Genomic DNA, 21,008 nt, shown 5'->3' on the forward strand with positions numbered 1-21,008 from the left:
TCGAAAGATTTGGTCATTTTTTCGCCGAAACAGAGACCCTCACCGAAACTCCTTAGTCGACCACAAACCAGCTATTACATTTCTCCAAAACACGTATATTTTATTGTAATGTAATAAAAATACAAACCTGGTCAATATTTGTCTTTTTCAAGTAAAATATTTCTCCATATGTCGCCACAGCTAACCTTATAACCATAGCATTCGCAGCTTTCGACCTTTTACATTTCCCAGTCAAAACAAATGTAATCTAAAAATTTTCATATTAACTATTATAAGTAAATTAAAATTATAAGTATTTACATTATGTTAGATCAGTGTACCTAGTTAAAGCTGAATGATTGGTAGAGTGTATATCATTGTTAATTGCAATATTATACTCATGTTCTAACTCTTATCTCACTACTCTAACAAAGTTTCTAGATCTCGTATAGATCCAATATAAAAAAGTATATAAATACATGCATTTTTATGATTTTGTAGTCGTCACAATTTAATAGGCCCATTTTGACACGTTTGACTACGTGTCAATCAATACGCCTCGCGAGAGCGATTAAAGTCGACATACACCAATTGGCGTATTTTGTATGTTTTCAGCTTTGCCCATTAGTAATATATCATTAGTTTATATCAATTTGTGTACCTATTTATGTATGTTGTCTATGTTGCAGAAATTACCTGAATGGATTTTTTTAGAGCCAACGATTTGACTTGGCTTTCTAATTCATAGTCTTTAGCGGATGCATCGGTGAATACATATATATATGAATTCGGTTTACTTATTTCTATAGCTTCTTTAATTGCTGTTAAAGCCATTTCCGGACAATCGCCACCACTAATGAGTTCAATTTGATCTAATGCATTATAAAATTCTCTTGCATTTCGAGTTTGCACTTCGACTTTGACAGCTGAAATATAGTAATACACTTTAATTGTACATACCTAATTTAACTGTACATAGCACAAGTATTACCTATATATATTTAACCCACGAAAGTCAAGCTAAACTAACAAATTTTAACGCGTTACTGTATTTAAATGTTTAGTTAACTAAACTTTATAATAACCATAAATACTTGGCCAACTGCGAGTCGGACTGATGACTTATAGCAGCCATAGAAGTAAATTTTAATTGTCTACCGATTACGGTTCAAAAGATAAAGCGAAAAACACCGTTTTCTATTATTCATTTATTCAAGTTTCTTTTTAATTTACAATATTTTTTGTTATAGCGGAAACCGTTAAACATAATCTGTAAACAGATCAAGTAGAGCCCTGTGACAGACGGACAGACGGACGGACAGCGGAGTCTTAGTAATAAGGTACCGTTTTTACTCTTTGGGAACAGAATCCTAAAAATGAATTATCACTTTATTTATTGTCTAGAAACTTCAGTATTATGCCGAAAATGCACTAAAAGCCAAATATTATAGATGTTTTTAAGAATAATATAGAGTATAAGTAATATGGAAGTAGCGAACTAGCACGCAGTGCACTGCATAGTAAGTGGTTACTGCCGCCTACAGACTACAAATTTTGTAATCAACCCCAGATAAAATTAGAGTCTTATCTGAGATCGGTCAAAGACGTGTTGCCATCCCCAGAGATGAAGGTGGAACACATTGGATTAGTATTTCCTTTACCTTATAGGTATAAGAAATGCTATTTTTTTTTACCACCGCCACACCTATGTCTACCTAATAACATCAGTGTTAGGCGCTGCTGTGTTCCGGTTTGTAGGGTGTGGTAAGGGAAACAGACTTTTCCGAGGCGTTCAAGCTTAGTCCTCAGGGGTAGCGGCGCATGTGTGGCCGACCTCAGGTGGGAATATCTAATCCTATCTAGGGTGGATTACAGATGTCCATGGGCGGCAGTAGCCACTTACCAACATGTGGACTGTATGCTCGTCTGCTACACCTATATCATAAAAAAAATCATACTCACGTATACGGTTGCGGTCTTCATACAACTTGCCATTTTTACTATAACTATAATCGTTAAATGTGATGAGTATAAAATCCCCAATTTGGGAATTCTTGTGATTTAAAACATTTTTAAATATAAACCGTGTATTTTCCTTAACTTGTGCGATGTCGTCTTTCATAGATCTTGTGTTATCAATAACAAACGCTACATTGACTTTTGAATCCGTATATCCGTAGGCATAACGCAACCACAGAAGCACTATTAATACTCTGCACGGTTTTATATACATTGTGTACTATTTAGTCATCCAGAATATAATATCAGAATTACACATATTACGAAAACGTGTACGCGGCAGCACTGAACAATGTGGAATGATTTCTCCTTTTCAAATATTCAAATTAATTACTTAAATATAACAGGAAAACAAATGATTTGTGCCACTCATATTTTTGTTATGGCATAATATATTTATTATACAGGGTTACGCCGTTTGTCCACCGCCACTGTTACCGAGCCGATACCGATAATTAATAACGGCGCCGAAGTAGCGTACATACATTTACTATAGCACGTCCGTCACACGAGCACCATCATCCCGGCCGCCGATATCTCGAGTACATCGGCGTGACCGCTAGATCGGCACCGAGATTTTGACGGGCCGATGTGCCGGTAATATAAAACACGTTTGAACTTGTCCATAGACTGTCGTCACACGCGTGACAGCTCGAACAAACCATGAAGTTATAGGTAAATATGGAGGCCACACTTAGAACAAAATCTTGAGGCAAATACCTACGTATCTCCATCCCGCTTTCTGTGGGCCGACCTCTCTTTCTAGTGTGGACTATAGTATTGCTATCTTCTTCTTTAAATCTCCTAGAAAATTCTTAGAATTAGTCACCACACTAGCCTAACCAGAAGTTAAACACTGTCAAATAATTTACCTTTAAATAAATACTTGAACTATGATTAGTTCAATTGAAAATCCCAAAATCGTAGGTCACGTATGCATATCTGGGTTGGCAATTCAACGAATTATAATCCCATTTCTTAAGGATTCGGTAATGTGGCAACATTGGCCCTATGTGCCAAAATAAATCGTGCAATATGGCGGTTGTTTACTTTTCGGTTCATAGCTTGGTTTGAGATTTTTCGCGTTAAACATTGTTATAGTTAATAAAAATGGTGCAAAGTTGTGTTGTGAGTGGTTGCGATAGTACGTGGTGTCCAAATGGTGATATAAAATTTCACGCGTAAGTGTTTAAACCCTGATTTCTGACATCGAATCATTGTAAACATATTTCATTGTATTTTCACATAATTTCCTCCTAAATCGATTAACCAGTGTTTTCAAAATAATTGTAAAAGATAACTATGTCAAGATCAAATACATTTACATTGAATTTCATTGATTTTTTGGAAGTTAATTTATTTTGTTTACATGACGAAGTATTGCAGTAGTGTGACCATAATGAGGATATATCTGGGACTTTCCGTAGACCGTAGGACCTTAACAGTTTTAACTAATTATCTAGGTTACTTAGTTATTGCATACACTCTTCTCCATTCTTAAGGCAGACTATTTTTTTAGATAATATTGAATTTATTATATAATAAGGAGCTCGTGGCTAAGTAATACCAGCCACACGGGTCGATCCATCAGGTTAAGCTACGCTTGCCGATGTTCGTCCGTGGATGGGTGACCATGACCATCTTTACATACCGAGAATCCTCCGGGCCTCGGCAAGCACGTTAAGCTGTTGGTCTCGGGCTCCCGGCTGTAAATCGTGGATCTTTGCCAGTCATTACGGGTCGTTAGAAGCCCAAAAGTCTAACAACCAGTCTTATCAAGGGGCATCGTATTATCCAGTTACTGGGTTGTGGAGATCAGATAGGCATTCGCTCCATGCAATTCAGCTGCATCCGGTTAGACTGGAAGCCGACCCCAAGATAGTTGGGTAAAGGCTAGGCAGATTGATTGATATATTATTATAACTATTTATATTACTTTTTATTAAATTTTTATTTATAACTATTCTGATATGTTAATAAGTTAACATTAAAACCATAAATATGTTATTTTTTAGATTTCCTCAAAATGATACTCGAAGAAAATTGTGGCTATCCATTGTACCATTGAAAATGAAGTTCTATAAAAGCGCAAGGATTTGCAATTTGCATTTTCAAGAAACAGATTATGATTTAAAAACAAGACGATTAAAATCAACAGCAGTTCCTACTATATTATTAAATCAACAAATAATATCACCAGTCAAGGTAAAAATGTCACTTAATTTAATTACCTATATTACATATACATAAGTATTCATAAATAATGGTAGTTCAAATATAATTATGACAAAAGGCAACATTTTGTAAAATACATAATCATATTATAATTTTCAGACATCAAGTACGTTACATGAAGAGTCTATAGTGCCAACAGCTGCTTTGGCTGTACCAAGCACTACTTCTACTATTTATAAAAGTAATTCTCCACATAAGGAAATGGGAGTTAAAAGTGCTGGCTGCAATGTTGAAGACCATTTCAGTAAAATACAGTGTCGGGAAGTTCTTGGAAATATAAGCAATCTTAACAAGTTAACTGTAAGTTTCCCTTTCCTTTACTTATACATAAGTATTTAGAAATAATGGTAGTTCAAGTTTAATGATGACAAGGCAACATTTTGTAAAATACATAACCATATTATAATTTTCAGACAGCAAGTACATTACATGAAGAATCTATGGTGCAAACAGCTGCTCTGGCTGCACCAAGCACTAGTTCTACTATTTATAAAAATAATTCTCCACATAAGGAAATGGGAGTTAAACGTGCTGGCTGCAATGTTGAAGACCATATCAGTAAAATACAGTGTCGAGTTCCGCTATATAATGAGAAAGATGTTGTTCAGACATTCTATTCAACCGAGTATCAATGCCAACTGCGTAGAAAATGGCTTTGAGACTTCACACATCTTCGATTTCAATAAACCGAAAAGTTTGTTTCTACCTCGGGATGAACCTGACTATCAAGAAGATGTTGAAAATGTGTTTCAAAATTTAGACGCATTTCATACTAGTCCATACCAGGAAAATATTTTATATTATGTAACTGGTTACATTGTAAAACAAATTTTTACCCGCGTTTCTTGTGAACATTGTTATAATGCTTTAGTAACACTTAAAAATCCGCCAACAGATCATTCATATTCTTTGATTATAAATAAATTTAATTCATTTACGTCATTTGTGAACCGAGGCAAACTTTATTTTCCTTCGGTAGCAGCTTACAAAATTGTAAAATATTGTGACAAAATTTTTCAACGAGCTAAATTGATGGGCCAACTTGGAGAAAATAACATAGAAAACAAATTAATCAATGTCGTATCACAATATTTTACTCCTCTGTTGCAGGAAATGTTTAACCATCCGATCACGTACTATTCAATGTAATGATTTGTATGAAACTAAGATAGTTAAACAATTAGCTCATTCGTTTTTTTTAATGCGTATACGTGCTCACTTAAAGAGCCACAAAGAAAATATTTTCCGAGATTTACGTGGTAAGAGACAGAAACTACACAGAACAATCATATTTAGTCATTTATAATAAATAAAAAAATATATAATATATGATTTTAATTTGGAAAGTGTTTTTGTTTTTTTTTATATATTGCCGTTCCTATTATATTCCCGTATAATATATATACGTAATATTAAAAATAGCACACGAGTTAAAAAACACCTTAACACCCTCCTTGCCACTCCTGCTCCTTAACACTGACTAACCCAGAAATTTGTAAAAAAAATAGCTGTTATTATGTTACATTATTCAACAAAATTAACGAAACATCTGATTTCTATTTCGCAATTTCTGGGTTGGTCTCTTAGTACCAGTTGTTGTAAAATGATGTGTACAATGATGTCTATTTCTCGCGCCCGCACAGATCTCAGTCATTCATTTCGTATTGCCGCGGTAACTAAACCTATGTCCTGGTCATGATCTATTTCCGCGAAAAATTCTGTCCATGTCGACCCAGCACTTTCTGCGTGATTAGACTAATGACAAACAGCCAAATTTACAAACCCAGAAACATCTAAACTTTCACACTTTAACAAACAGCTTCTTTCATAATTTACTATACGCATGCATAATTATCATGATCTATATTATAATCTTTAGGGGCTCGGTCTTAGTAATAATGAGATGTAGATAATTATATAAATATTATTGTAAACCTATAAATGGACAGCAACAATTATAGCTATGTCCTGGAAAAAATAAATAAAGGGGTAACCTTTATTATTTTTTCCAGGATTATTACTTAGACAGAGAGGGTCTGCCCACAGAGAGCGAGATGGTGATACATAGGTTTTGCTTCAAGTAGGTATTCGAAGTGTGTTCTCCATATTTACCTATAACTTCATGGAACAAACTAAACCGGCGATATCGGTGGCGGTAGACAAAATATCGCCGTCACGTCATATTAAATTCGGCCCGAAGTAATCTCGTTCTCGGCATCGACTCGGTAACGGTGGCGGTGGACAAGCGGCCTTAGGGTAATAAGTCAACGTAGATAGTCGTATTTAAAAAGTTTTTTAATCATATCGTTACTGTCGGACTTCAAACTATAATGCGCTGTCCATAATCTTACTGCTTAATATGTAATAAGTGATAATTGACTTTTAAGATTTATTTATTTTTTGTAAGTTTCACTCCACTTAGCTGGGCTCCTAGTTGGCGTTTTTTAAGTAGAGGGATAATTGATTAAAAAAATCTTTTTAAATTTAATAATAATTATTATAATAATATACTTTATTGCCTCAATTTACAAGATTATATAAATATTACAAAAAAAATATCAAACAAAATTGTAGAGGCGCAAAAGGAGGTGGCTCAGCGTTTGCTGACACAGAGTCAGGGTTCTGTGCAGCGCTGTTTTTCAGCCACATCCTTGTCCCTCAGATGTTAAGCGGGAATATGTGACCGCCTCCATTTAAAACAGAGTTTCCACGCAATTTGCATTACAATTTCTATTTATTTTCAATTTTATGTCAACTTAATAAATATAATAATTGTAATTAAATTAATTTCAATCTTTTCAAAATTCAAGTTCAATTAAATACAGCACAAATTATAATACAATACAAATTTCGATACAGCGCTACGTAGAGGACTCTGGGATCACCATTGCAACGCAACCGGAGTCCACTGAGCGCAGTGTTTCTGTTGATGCTACCTGGAAGAGCTTTACGCTCATTCCACACCTGACGGTATGCGGCCATAAATCCGTCATCCTTCACGGGATCGTTGGCTGGACGGTTCAGGTTCCCCCTCTTGCCACCCACAACCCTGGCATTACCCTTTTAGTTGCCTCGTACGACAGACACTTGATATATAAATAAAGTGGCCCCTGCTGCCCATTGGCATCTGGACGCTCTTTAGGTGTATTGCGCGTTGTTTTAAATATTAATTTTATGTTAATAAAGCACGCATATGTACCTAATTTAGTATTGGTAGCCTAATTTAGTTGGGTTTCCTTGTATTTAATACCTAGGTAATTACTCGTTATAGAACTGTTATTTCATTTTGGCCTACCTAGTTCAGACGATCGTATTATTATTTATTTTTATTTTTATCTGTTTTATATAACTTCGAAGTATTCGGTCAGACTTAATTTTTTTTATTATAATATTATAATCTATAATCTATTTTTATTTCTATAATATATTTCTATTTCTATATATATATAGAAATAGAAATAGCAACCGAACATGCAATCCATTTTTTTCTATTCTGGAGACGGCCACAGTTGCACTAAGCGACTAAGCTGGAATGTCTCGGAAAAGTATGTCACCCTTACCACACCCTTCAAATCAGAACACAGTAGCGCTCAACACTGGTGTTATGAGGCAGAAATAGTCTGAGTGAGTGGCAGTGGTGCCGCCGGACTGTCTAACCACAAAGGGTTCAACCACCAACACCACACAACCACCTTCAAAAACACTAGGTGCTAAAAACAAAAACACGTAGTGAATGAAACTCCGCTTCTCGATCGATAGGTGCTTGGTTCAAATCCGTACCTGTGATTTCAAAATAATTCAAAATACTGTACGCATTAGAAATTGATTACCATTTTAAAGAAAATATCTTAACTATTGAAAATCTGCTTATCTTTTAAAATTAGGAATAGTTCTCAAAGGTCTTCGTGGTAATGTGTGTCCGTTTTAACCATAATTGTACTTTATTATAATCTAAGTTGTGCTATTTATTAAGCATAATTTGAATCATCATGCGTACAATATGTAAATAAATAGCAGAAAAAAATTAATACATGTTGAAATTGATAAATATATTGATTTTAAGGTTCCGTACCCAAAGGGTAAAAACGGAACCGAGAACTGAGATTTCGCTGTCTGTCCGTCTATCCGTCTGTAACAGGGCTCTATCTCTGGAACCGTAATAGGTAAACACTTGAAATTTTTACAGAGGATGTATAATGACGGCCGCTATAACAACAAATACTTCAAATAAAAAAGATTGAAAATAAATGGGACTCGCCATACAAGAAACGGCTATTTCTCGACGTTTTTCGCTTTATCTATTGAACTGTAATAGGTAGACAGTTCAAACTTTCACAACGTATTTACTTCAGAGGCTGCTATAATAACAAATACTAAAAATAAAAGAAATATGTATGAAAATTTTGGTTCCATAGGGTTCCGTACAACCCTTCATTTGCGAGTTCGACTTGTATATGACCAATTATTCTGGTATAATAAATGCGCGCGACGTAGCATCGAAATCACAAAGTGTTGCGTTTGACGATAACATTGTATCAAAATAGAATTTAATAGCGGTAATTACCATATACGTATTTTCCTATTAACCAAATCATTAAAATACTGATAAGTGGACTATAATACCAAACACAATAATTAATTATATTCTTCACTTATTGTTATATACACCTAATATTATTATGAATATAGAATAAGTATGTTAAAACAGGGTGGGTTGCGTTGTTTAATTACAGAGTTTCCATAGCTTCTAGCATCATCATAAGACCCTACATAACGTGTAGAACAAAATGGCGCTTTATGTTTTGTCTTTCTTTTTTTGTGAACATCTGAGGTAGATAAAAAGACTTGAGCACTTGCTTATTGTTACGTTTACTCAGTCTGTTAAGCAAACGAAATAGAATAATGGATTGAGTAAACGTAACGTAAAATTGTGGGATGTTTTGAAAACTCATGGTAAGGGTACGGTAAGCCCTTGCCGAAACGAATCAAACGAGCTCAAACTCAATAGGGTTGAATTGTTTCATTAAATCAGGTTACCAACCTTTTCTTGGTCGGGGACCATTTTCTATGTCATTCTTGTTAGCATGGACCACTATGTAGGTATAATAAAAAAAAACTGTAATATTGAAACTAAAACTTTTATTAAAAACTTAATAGGAACAAACAGATAAAAATCTTACTATAGGATAAACCTGTGTAAGTTTGTATTACCTAATGTTGTTTCTGAGCTTGCGTCTCCTTTACTAGATCGACTATCCTAGGAATAATATTGTTGTCGCCTGCTAAATTAAAAATCGTTTGCGGCTCTTATTGTCATGTGTAAAGTCAATTTTTTTAAGAAAAAAAGAAATCTATTCTGGACTGAATTTTTCAGACAATCCATTTGCAATATACTTTTTGACATATTTAATTTCATATAAAAAAGGTTTCATCCATTAAGCAGGTCGGTGAAGGTCGTCTTATATCGGGATCTTAGACCAATGTTGGTTTAGTACATATTACTGAAGTCAATTTTTTTTTCACACTTTTTAGTGATGACATACTAACGTTTATATTAACATAATATGTGAATAAAAATACTTATTGAAAAATCTTACAAATGCACTAGTCGCCTTTACAATTTTTGAAAGTTCCCCTCGATTTCTCTGGTCTGCCATCATTAGACCTTGATTTCCTTATAATGGGTCCAGTTGGGTTTGAAATATCTTTGTACAACAAAAAATATCATCAAAATTAGTTCATAAATGAGGAAATTATCCGCGAAAAAACATAAAAAAACATATTATATACGGTCTAATTAAGAAACCTCCTCCTGTTTTGAAATCCGTTAAAAATAAAACTATATAATGAATAAAGTAAAATTAATTTATTACAAATTTAAATAAAACAATATTATATGACGTTATATAATAATATTTATATAATACTGAAGCAATCGATTACTATGACGCAACATAAAATATATTAAGAAAGAGCGAAAGACAAAGATGCTATCTATATGTTACAGCCAAAGTGATAAATTCAGATATTATACATAATATCTTGCCATTATGTATAATATCAACACAATTTGGTCAAAGTGATAAATAACACGTAATTAATCACATTAACCAACCATTATATATAATATCTTCATAGACTTGGATAAAGTAATAAAACGTGTATAGGTAAAGGTAAGAAGTTTCTATTGCAACTTTCCTTAAGTATAAATATATTTTTTGTAATTTTATAATGATCAACATATCGAATAATAGACATGTTGACATGTCCAGCCTCTGTACACGATGTACGTAAATCAGCTATGGGGTGGAGTAATAAAATACATGCGTTATAATTATTTTAAGTACATTATTGACTTTACATGATTTCGTTACTGTAATACAAACAACCAAGATGACATTGGTACAACATAATTCATCATTAATAATTTCAGTTAATCTTAAGATTTACCCTACCTCGGGCTTTTACAATAACATATTTATTACTTTGACTAACTTTAACATGCTATTATATATAGCAGCCGGATAGTGTTTAATTTATCACATTGTCTGGACAAATTAGTTATTATACATAATAACCATTCATTATGTATAATAGCTCTTTGATCACTTTGACTGTAACATATATAATAAGAACATAAGCTTCGCGTGATTATGTATGGAATATAATTATTATCTTAGTATAATAAAGGGTATTTTAAGGTGATCTAAATGTGTCCACTTCCATATCCATGTACTATATAATTATTCCATTGAAAAGTCACATTTGCAAAAGTCAGAGGACAGTTTTATTTTTTGGATGTCCAGGGTAGTGTGAATTGTTTTTACTAATACTTTATTTCTTCTAAATAAAATTTTAATAAAAAATATAGTCAAATTCATGTCTTAAACACGTTTTTGCTTTGTTATTGTTTTTCTGAAAAATTACTAGAAAAAAGTTATTAAATAAAATGGTGCCAAATTTTAATCTGCCATTTTTGGATATAAATAAGTACAACATTTATAAGTGCAACCAAAGTTGTAGTTAATTCAATTTGAGATGGTTATTATTTTCACAAATTTTCTATGCGACGTATATCTATATATGCTTAATAGACCGTGAAGAGAATTTGCACCCTTCTGTCTAGATGGCGGCTAATGACCAAAACTGACGACCGAAGAAATTTAGTTGTAGCTTAACAAAAACCCTTAATGACATCCTAAAAATAAAATTACGTCCTCAGACTTTTGCACGCTCAGGACCAAAAATTTGCAACATTTCAACTATATACTCGTACATATCTGATTTGATTTATCTGAAATAAAAGAAATATATTTTAATCACTCTTCACTTTTTATAAAATTCAAATAATATTTTACGAAGTTTGCTTGAGATTTTAACTCTGATCCTTCAGAACACTAACATTGTATAAAAGTATTAACTTACTTTTTTATGAAATATGTTCGAGTTGTGGTACCAAGAGGATTTTCGGCCTCACAGCGCCATCTTCCTGCCTCACTCTCATTTGTTTTTAATTCATATGTCATGGAAGTTTCTGGCAATTTATTCTCATTATACCACCACGTTATCTGAAAGAAAAGTAGGAAAAATGGTAACATTAATATAAGTATTTAAATCTTATTTTTACTATTTGAGTATGTATGATTTCTACATAAAAGTCGAAAACCTGTGAAACCGGTAGGCAGTATAGGTATACTCCTATGCATGTAACAAAGTAATATAATAGGGATCTTATTCCTAACTAGTTTCAATAAATTATTTTCATAACAGCTTTAATGAAACGATTATGGGATAGGATTGGTCAAAGAATATGAGGTTTTTGGAAATCCGTAATTTTCTATTTTTTTGAGTGTCGTCCGGCGTCATATATAATAATTCTTCTCTGTAGATGATACAAATACTCCGATTAAGAAATAGCTACTTTTCCGTAAATAAATAATTCAATAGTGTTTTCTCAATTTGGAAAGACATTTCAGGTAAATGTTGGGCTCCGGTCTGACGAGAGGTGAACTCCATACACCTTTGGGAACTCAAAGGTATGATTCTTATTAACTACATAGGAAACGGAACGATTAAAATTCCGAGACATACCTTTGGTGTCGGATTTCCCGTGACGGAGCAATCCAAAGAATTTTTCAAGCCTCGGTTTAAAAACACCTTTTCGCCGTCAATATCGTTCACGAATCTGGGCTTAGTACCAACTACTAAGTTCATGTGATAAGACTCCGAGCCCCAGTCGAAGTCTACGCGGCAACTATATATTCCATTATCTTTTTCGGAAGCATTTCGCAGTATAAACACATCCCTAAATGGAATAATCTTTGCATTCTGAAATAATTTAACCAATCATGATTAGTATAACGAAGAAGTTATCAAATTCGGATCGTATAATTTAGTTGAAATTCCGAAATTGGTTATGTTCCAATTTTTTTTTATAACTATTTCAAGTATCAGAGTTATAACTTTGTAATATTTCTGTTTAACTACGGCGTTTGTCTTGTAGAAGAAGCAGTCGAGCTGCCGTGCTCTGAAGACCAGTGAAGACATACGAGATATATAACGTGAGTCATTCTGACTTAGCCTTGTCTTCAGAAGTTTTAAAACATCTCCGATCAGATTCAAGTAGGGCTTTTGTTTTATTTAGACTTAGCTTCAGAACTTTCTAGCAAAACGACATAAATTTTAAAAAGAAAATACTTAAACAACCGACCGTGAACCAACGAACGTTGTCAGAGTCTGAGTGTGGCAGTTTACAATTAATTTCGTTACTGGTTTCCTTTTCTAAATAAAGTGTATCCTTAGGTTCATTTGGAATTGGATATTCTGTAATACAAAAAGACTTTTGTAAAATAACTTTTCTTATATTGACATTCATGTTTGAACTGAAAGATAACATGAACTTCATCCTCCAATCATTTGCACGGAGCGGGCGTCCGCGTCGGCAGCCGGGGTGGCGGTGTCGGTCGGTCCGTGCGTCGTGACACGCGGTATGCGGTATGCGACGGCACGGGGGTGTATAGTACTTCATATGGTATTGCTCCTACTAATTTTTAATACAAACAAGTGAGCGTGCACATACGTCAGGTTTTAGCGGACGCCTTTAAAACAAACGACACTTCATGTAAGCCATGTAAAGAATAAAATATACCTAAGTACATATATACGCGCTCGATAAACATTACCCTCTTGTCGGTAAACACCACATTCACAATTGTAAAAAAATAGCCGCGAGATGATACTGACCGTAATCCAAAGCTCCTAGAATACGATTTACATACTCACTTGAAACATTCACAGTGAACACTTGAGTGACGCTGGTAATGTTATTCGTTGCTGTGCAAGCGTACTTCCCAGTTGAAGACAAATCAGGATATATACGTTTCAATGTATTGTCAGTTTCCTGTTCGTAGGTCTCATAATCTGTAAAAAGTTGCCAACATGCCACTTACTATTATTTTATGTACTATTCTTAATGCGGTAAATAGAAGCTCAATGTTAGAAACCATTACAAGGAGAAAAGTGTTTCGCCCTATTGTAAACACGTGCAAACAACCAATACAGAACATATGCTTTGTATTGCGTTTGAAAGGATTATTATTAAAGGTATATTGTATAGCAAAGATAAAAAATGAAAATTAAACAATGTTTAAATACTATACATGGATAAAATATATAAATAACAAACACGATAAATAATTACCTATTTCCACAGGTACTCCATCTTTCGTCCAAGTAACTGTAGGTTTAGGATATCCTTTCACCTTGCATGGAATTCTTAAGATCATATCATATTCAACGATATTGAATTCCGTTTTGTCCGTATTTTCAATTACAACCGGGTCTAGAAAATGATAAGTTGTAAGGAGTACTCAATAATTAATATAGATTGTAAGGCCAAGATATTCATTTAAAATTGATGTTGAGAAATAGATTGCCATTAATTGTAGCTACATAATTGAAATAGTTTATGACTATAATTAATAATTACCGTGAACGTCTACTTTGACACTTTTGGAATCACTTCCTAATTCATTGTTCGCTTCACATGTATAATTGCCAATGTCATTCAAACCAGCTACGAACCTGAAAAAATAAAAAATAAAATCAATAAAAATAATTTCAATTTTAAGAATGTCAATTTTTAATGTCAATTTTAAGAATTAAGATAATATACATAAAGAAGTACCCAATGACACGTAATTTGCTGACCGAATGGGCATGGTATAGGTAATTTGAATGAATTGTATTGTTCAATATTCAAATTTGTGTTCTATATTCAAATAATTTGTATGTGATAGTTCCGTAATATTCAACTAGATGGCGCTGCTAAAATAGCCGTTGAATCACGCTGTTGAGAACCTTTCGTAGATACTATAAGAGGCCGCTTGTAAATTTAATAAAATATATTCAGTGGAACATACAAGTGTGTTTTTATTACAAGTGTGGTTAGTAACAACCCCTCAACCCCCTCACCTCTCTCCGAGTTCGAATATGGTCCTTCGAGCCGGATCCATCTTATTCTATAAGATTGGACTGGAGGGTTTTTTGTGAAGCATCGGACTTGCGGGCAGCGGATTGTTGTCGCAAACGCAAGTCAGACGACCAAGTGTGGATGGTTGTCAATTCGGACGGTCTCCTGAGGAGGTGACTGTCAGGCGGAGCCAGCGGTGAGGTGCAGCAGGGAGCGTTGCTGTCGGAGCACTGCAACGACCACGGGCAGCGGAGCCCGAGGCAGTTCAACCTTCGACGGGCAGCGGAGCCCGAGGAAATTGAACTTCGGCGGGCAGTAGAGCCCGAGGCTACACTACGGGCAGCGGAGCCCGAGGCTACACTACGGGCAGCGGAGCCCGAGGCTACACAACGGGCAGCGGAGCCCGAGGCTACACTACGGGCAGCGGAGCCCGAGGCTACACTACGGGCAGCGGAGCCCGAGGCTACACTACGGGCAGCGGAGCCCGAGGCTACACTACGGGCAGCGGAGCCCGAGGCTACACAACGGGCAGCGGAGCCCGAGGTCGTGTGAATCAAATCACATGAGGTTAAGTAAAACCGAAGAAAATAGTGAGTAATTTACATTATAAAAAACTCTTTGGTGATATTAAAAAACTTTTTGAATTAATATTAGAACATAGAACATTACAAATTTAATATAAATTATATAATCTATGCCCGATTTCTGAGCAATATAAATACGTCAAACACTTGTAAAATTTGAACATTCTGAATTTGCAATTTTGTCTGAAAGTAGTTTTTATTGACTTATGCTTATTACTTATTAATTATTATTAAGTTTAATACTTATTAATTTATGGTTATTGGTTCATAATGGAGTCAATTATAAATTTACAAAATGATTTAGCGGCACGTGTTTACAAAAGTAAATTGAATTATAAAAAGTCTCCTAAGGAAAGAATTACACTAGAATACGTAAATGGAAGGTTAGAGGGTTTAGAACAGTTGTGGTCAAGGTTTATGTTAGGACACGAGGAGTTAGTTAAGAATTATCCACCCGATGTATTAAAAAAGTCTATATACGTCACTGGCGAGATGTATGACAAGGTAGAGGAAATTTATTTAGACTACAAATGTGAACTGCAATGCCAGTTATCAAAATTCCAAGTAAAATATAGTACACCATCTCATACAGCTCCCCCAATCTCAATAGCTAAATTACCCAAAATAAATATTCCATCGTTCTCCGGAAGTTATTCGGAATGGTGTTCGTTTAAGGAACTATTTAAATCGTTAATTATAAACAACAGTACTATAGATAACATTCAAAAATTGCATTATTTAAAGGGCTGTTTAGTGGGTGAAGCAGAACAAATTCTTAGACACATTCCCATACAAGAAGAAAACTTTGAGCGATGTTGGGAATTACTTACAAAACGCTATGATAACAAACGATTTGTTTCTAATCATGCAATAAAACGATTGTTAAGTCAAAAGAATCTTATTAATGAGTCCGCAACCGGTTTAAAGTCTATTGTCGATACAACTGATGATTGCTTAGCTACCTTGAGTAATTTAGGGATAGATATTAGGAGCTGGGACATTTTAATCATACATATTCTTACTTTAAAGTTAGACCCAGAAACTCGTCGACAGTGGGAATTTAATATCGCTAGTTTATGTGAAGAATTGCCTACTTATGATCAATTTAAGAATTTCTTATTGACTAGGTTTAGAGCTTTAGAATTTCTAAATACCAAACCAACTCCTGCAGTTAGCCAACTTGTCAAAATTAAATCTTTACATGTAAAAAATGTTGTTTGTCCATATTGTACAAATGATCACAAACTGAGCTTTTGTAAAGAGTTCCAAAGAAAGTGTGTAGATGCCAGGCGTAAGTTTGTCTTTGACAATAATATATGTTTTAATTGTATGGGTGGTAGTCATTCGGCTAAAGACTGTCGGTCTCAGGTAAAGTGTTACATTTGCAAACGAAATCATCATTCGCTCCTGCATCCCAAGGGAAGGAGTCCTATGGTTACCAACAATAACAATGAAAATAACGGGTATGTTGCCTCTTCTTCAGGAAATGCTAATGGGGAAACCAATCCAACACCATTAGTATCTTGTTTTGCAAAGGATACAGTTCAGCAACAGGTGTTGCTCGCCACAGCACTAGTGGAGGCTACTTCCAGGAACGGAGTAGGATACAAGGTTCGCGCACTCTTAGACCAGGGGTCGCAGTCATCCTTTGTCACTGAGTCTACGGCACAGTATTTGGGTTTAAATAAAACTCTTATTAAAGGAAAAATAACTGGTCTTGGTGGAGATAAGCAAATTATTTCCAAGGCGATGATTACCATCGAAATCAAATCTTTGATTAATTCTGATGTCAGGATTCCGGTGAAGGCATATGTCCTCAAAAACATAACTTCTCTTCTTCCTACGAGAAAAGTTGAAAAATTGGATTGGCCAGAATTAAAGGAACTAGTTTTAGCTGATCCACAATTTGATGTTCCAAATCACATTGACCTTCTTTTAGGTGCAGAAACATACAGTCAAATACTACAAGAAGGCATGAAGAAAGGTCCGTTTGGTAATTTAATAGCACAGGCTACTAGTTTCGGTTGGATTCTCTCAGGTATGGTGAATCCATCAAATGATCCTATTTCGCAGATCCAAGTTATGCACTGTTGCACGGAAAGCAATGACATGCTCAAAAGATTCTGGGAACTTGAGTCAGACCAACGGCAACCTAAGGAAACCATGTTCACAGATAATGAAAAACGATGTGAACAATATTTCAAGGAAACAACTCAAAGGGATGAGGATGGCAGGTATATCGTACGTCTTCCATTCAGAAATGGTACTCCTGAAGTAACGGCTTCACGGGAAATAGCTGAAAAAAGACTGAAACTTTTAGAAAATCGTCTTAACAAGAACAAAACAATGAAAGCAACATATCAGGAAGTAATTGAAGAGTACTTACACTTAGATCACATGGAAGTGGTACCTAAGGATGAGATTGATAATGATAAATCAATTTATTTGCCTCATCACGCGGTGGTCAAAAATGACAGACAGACTACCAAAGTAAGGATCGTCTACGATGCATCATGCAAAGGGAAAAATAATTTATCATTAAACGATCAGTTGCTGGTTGGACCCAAGTTGCAACCAGAACTAAGGTGCATTGTGATGCAATGGAGGATTTCACCCATTTGTATGTCAGCCGACATAGCTAAAATGTATCGGCAAATAAAGGTCAACCAGCGGGATGCTGATTGTCAACGCATACTCTGGAGAGAAAATGATAAGGAAGAAATAAAAAGTTACCGACTTACCAGAGTCACCTTTGGTACGGCGTCAGCGCCTTATTTGGCAGTAAAGGCTCTTCAGCAAGTAGCACATGATCACGGTGTAAATTATCCTTCAGCAGCTGAAAATATACTCAAACATTTCTACGTAGATGATTTAATGACCGGTGTTAATAGCGTCGAGGAAGGAAAAACAGTATACAAGGAAATGAACGAACTACTAAGCAAAGCAGGTTTCGAACTACAAAAATGGCGCAGTAACAGCGATGAGCTGTTAAAAGTAATGAAAAGTATAGAAACAAAAGGGGACAATACTGGGAACCTGAAAATACAAGAAGATGATATTACAAAAATAATGGGACTTACCTGGGACCGAAGTGAAGACTCCTTTCGCTATGTTGTTAATCTGCCTGAGCTGAAAAAACCTGTAACGAAAAGAAGAATTATATCAGATATATCTCGTCTCTATGACCCACTAGGTTGGGTAGGACCAAGCATAATAATAGCAAAAATCATAATTCAAAAGCTCTGGCTAGCGACACTTGATTGGGATGATAAGGTACCAGACAATATCTTAAATGAATGGTTGACTTACCGCGAAGAGCAGACCAACTTTAATAAATTACGTATACCTAGATGGCATGGCACGAACGTGAACGAGATTTGTCGTGAGATTCACGGTTTCTGCGATGCATCTAAGGTGGCATACGCAGCGGCAGTATACCTCCGTGTACTTGACTCAGCAGGAAAGGTGACTGTTACCTTGGTCACGGCCAAGACTAAAGTTGCACCTGTAAAAGTAGTTTCCATTCCAAGGTTAGAGCTATGCGGTGCCGTGTTACTTACCAGATTGTTGTTGGAAGTTGCACAGGTGATGAATGTGGAGAAGCACAACATTCATGCATGGACCGATTCGACCGTGGTACTAGCTTGGCTAAATGACCATCCAAGCAAATGGAATGTCTTTGTGGCGAATCGAGTGTCAGAAATTCTCAATAACTTGGAACCAACCACCTGGTGCCACGTATCTTCCAAACAGAATCCTGCAGATGGAGCATCTCGAGGTTTACACCCTTTGGAACTGGTGAACAATCAGTTATGGTTTCACGGTCCAGACTTTATATCTCGTGAGCCTATCATCTATCTCAGACCAAAAGAGGTTCAGACTGAAATGGAAGCACTTAAAACACACTGTGCTACGCTAGAAGAATCTACATGGGATAAATATTCTTCGTTAACGAAAACTGTACGAGTCATGGCATATTGCAGGCGGTTCATAGTCAATTGCAACAAAACAAGAGGACCTAAAATAACTATAAACTATCTTACAGCGAAGGAATTAAGAGATACATTAACAATCTGGATTAAAGAATGTCAATCGAACAACTTTAATGATGAAATTAAATTAGTAAAAGAAAATAAAAACTTACCTAAAGGCAGCAAACTTAAGACACTGAATCCATTTCTTGATAACGATGGTGTATTAAGAGTGGGAGGTCGACTGTCACACTCAAGGTTGAATATAAATAAGAAGCATCCAATAATAATACCAAGGCAGTCTCATCTGACGGAACTAATCATTTCTGATGCCCACAAACAAACACTTCATGGTGGACTACAATTGACTTTGGCATATATTCTAAGCAAGTATTGGATATTGGGCGGAAAACAATTAATAAAGTCACATAACAGACAATGCGTAACCTGTGTCAAAAACTCAGCAGTCACTAGAAATCCGTTGATGGGGCAAATGCCGGCTGCTCGTGTTACCCCAACTCGTCCATTTAGTCATAGTGGTGTAGATTACGCAGGGCCTATTCAAATCCGCACGACCAAGGGCAGAGGTCATAAATCCCATAAGGGATATATCTGCTTATTTATTTGTATGGCTACTAGGGCCATACATCTTGAAGTTGTGACTGATCTAACGACGGAAGGCTTCTTGCAGGCTTTCAAGAGGTTTGTAGCCAGACGAGGAAATTGCTCTCAGTTATGGAGCGACAATGGAACCAATTTTGTTGGGGCAGCAACCGAGTTACAAAAACGTTCTTCTGATGAGTACAGGCGTATGCATCAGGAGGTAGCTGAAGCACTGGCGATTAATCATTGCGAATGGCATTTCATACCGCCTCATTCGCCCAACTTTGGAGGTTTGTGGGAGGCTGGTGTGAAATCTGTAAAATACCATTTAAAGAGAGTCGTCGGTAATTCGACGCTGACATACGAAGAAATGGCCACGGTACTAGCCCAAATAGAGGCCTGCCTCAATTCTCGGCCAATGTTAGCTCTCAATGACCAACCAGATGATTTTACGGTATTAACACCAGGGCACTTTTTAATAGGTGAACCACCAGTGGCAGCACCTGATTATGATTTTGAAAAGTCAAATGTGAGCAGTCTGAGGAGATGGCAACATACCCAACGAATGTTACAAACATTTTGGCGACAGTGGTCGCAGGAATACTTAACTAAATTTTTACATCGGTATAAATGGACTGATCGCCAATCACAACCTTCCCTGGGCGATGTAGTAGTCATAAAGGAGGATCATTTGCCCCCATGCCGATGGCTTTATGGTCTAATAACTGCCACTCATCCAGGAGAAGACAAGGTTGTTAGAGTTGTATCTTTAAAAACTAAAACTGGAATTTTGAAACGACCTGTGTCGAAATTATGTTTCTTACCAATAGAAAAGTAAACTAATATTTTTTGTATGTGTAACAATATAATAAGTAAATTAGATTCTACATTCTAATTTTGCTGGACAATGTTTATGTATGTGCAAGTGCTTTAAAGGTACTCATTTAAGAAAGTTTTATGTAAATATTTAACCTTTGTATTTCCTAGATTCTCTATGGTGGGCGGTCGTAATTGTTGTAATATTGTTAATTTGTTATTAAAGGGCAAGGTCCATCTTGCCCTTGGTGGGCGGTATGTTCAATATTCAAATTTGTGTTCTATATTCAAATAATTTGTATGTGATAGTTCCGTAATATTCAACTAGAT

The 21,008-nt window shown here is 35.5% G+C and overlaps 3 protein-coding genes across 5 annotated transcripts in view; 1 reads left to right on the top strand and 2 right to left on the bottom strand.

Moving 5' to 3' along the window:
• LOC140754479 (hemicentin-1-like) overlaps window positions 1-230 on the bottom strand; it is a 30,450-nt gene extending 30,220 nt beyond the window's left edge. The window contains exon 1 of the mRNA XM_073089500.1: window positions 128-230. Coding sequence (XP_072945601.1) covers window positions 128-196 — 69 coding nt within the window. The 5' untranslated portion in view covers window positions 197-230. The remainder of the gene's footprint in view (window positions 1-127) is intronic.
• A 2,436-nt stretch (window positions 231-2,666) lies between these two features.
• Window positions 2,667-21,008, top strand: part of LOC140754485 (uncharacterized) — a 226,960-nt gene continuing 208,618 nt past the window's right edge. The window contains exons 1-4 of one of the 3 annotated variants that reach the window (XM_073089508.1): window positions 2,667-3,179; window positions 4,014-4,203; window positions 4,333-4,533; window positions 4,647-5,579. In XM_073089508.1, the coding sequence (XP_072945609.1) occupies window positions 3,109-3,179; window positions 4,014-4,203; window positions 4,333-4,533; window positions 4,647-4,892 (708 nt within the window). In that variant the 5' untranslated portion in view covers window positions 2,667-3,108 and the 3' untranslated portion in view covers window positions 4,893-5,579. Of the gene's footprint in view, window positions 3,180-4,013; window positions 4,204-4,332; window positions 4,534-4,646; window positions 5,580-21,008 lie in introns of those variants that run through there. The other 2 variants (XR_012103669.1, XR_012103670.1) reach the window with 2 other exon arrangements.
• Window positions 9,358-21,008, bottom strand: part of LOC140754481 (hemicentin-1) — a 30,043-nt gene continuing 18,392 nt past the window's right edge. The window contains exons 26-32 of the mRNA XM_073089504.1: window positions 14,222-14,316; window positions 13,934-14,074; window positions 13,516-13,653; window positions 12,944-13,056; window positions 12,325-12,561; window positions 11,659-11,801; window positions 9,358-11,527 (exon numbers count right to left, since the gene is read on the bottom strand). Coding sequence (XP_072945605.1) covers window positions 11,524-11,527; window positions 11,659-11,801; window positions 12,325-12,561; window positions 12,944-13,056; window positions 13,516-13,653; window positions 13,934-14,074; window positions 14,222-14,316 — 871 coding nt within the window. The 3' untranslated portion in view covers window positions 9,358-11,523. The remainder of the gene's footprint in view (window positions 11,528-11,658; window positions 11,802-12,324; window positions 12,562-12,943; window positions 13,057-13,515; window positions 13,654-13,933; window positions 14,075-14,221; window positions 14,317-21,008) is intronic.

Source organism: Epargyreus clarus, unplaced genomic scaffold (assembly GCF_041222505.1).
Source record: "Epargyreus clarus isolate Ecla_fem2 unplaced genomic scaffold, WU_Ecla_fem_2.2 ptg000029l, whole genome shotgun sequence".
NCBI classification, from domain to species: domain Eukaryota; kingdom Metazoa; phylum Arthropoda; class Insecta; order Lepidoptera; family Hesperiidae; genus Epargyreus; species Epargyreus clarus.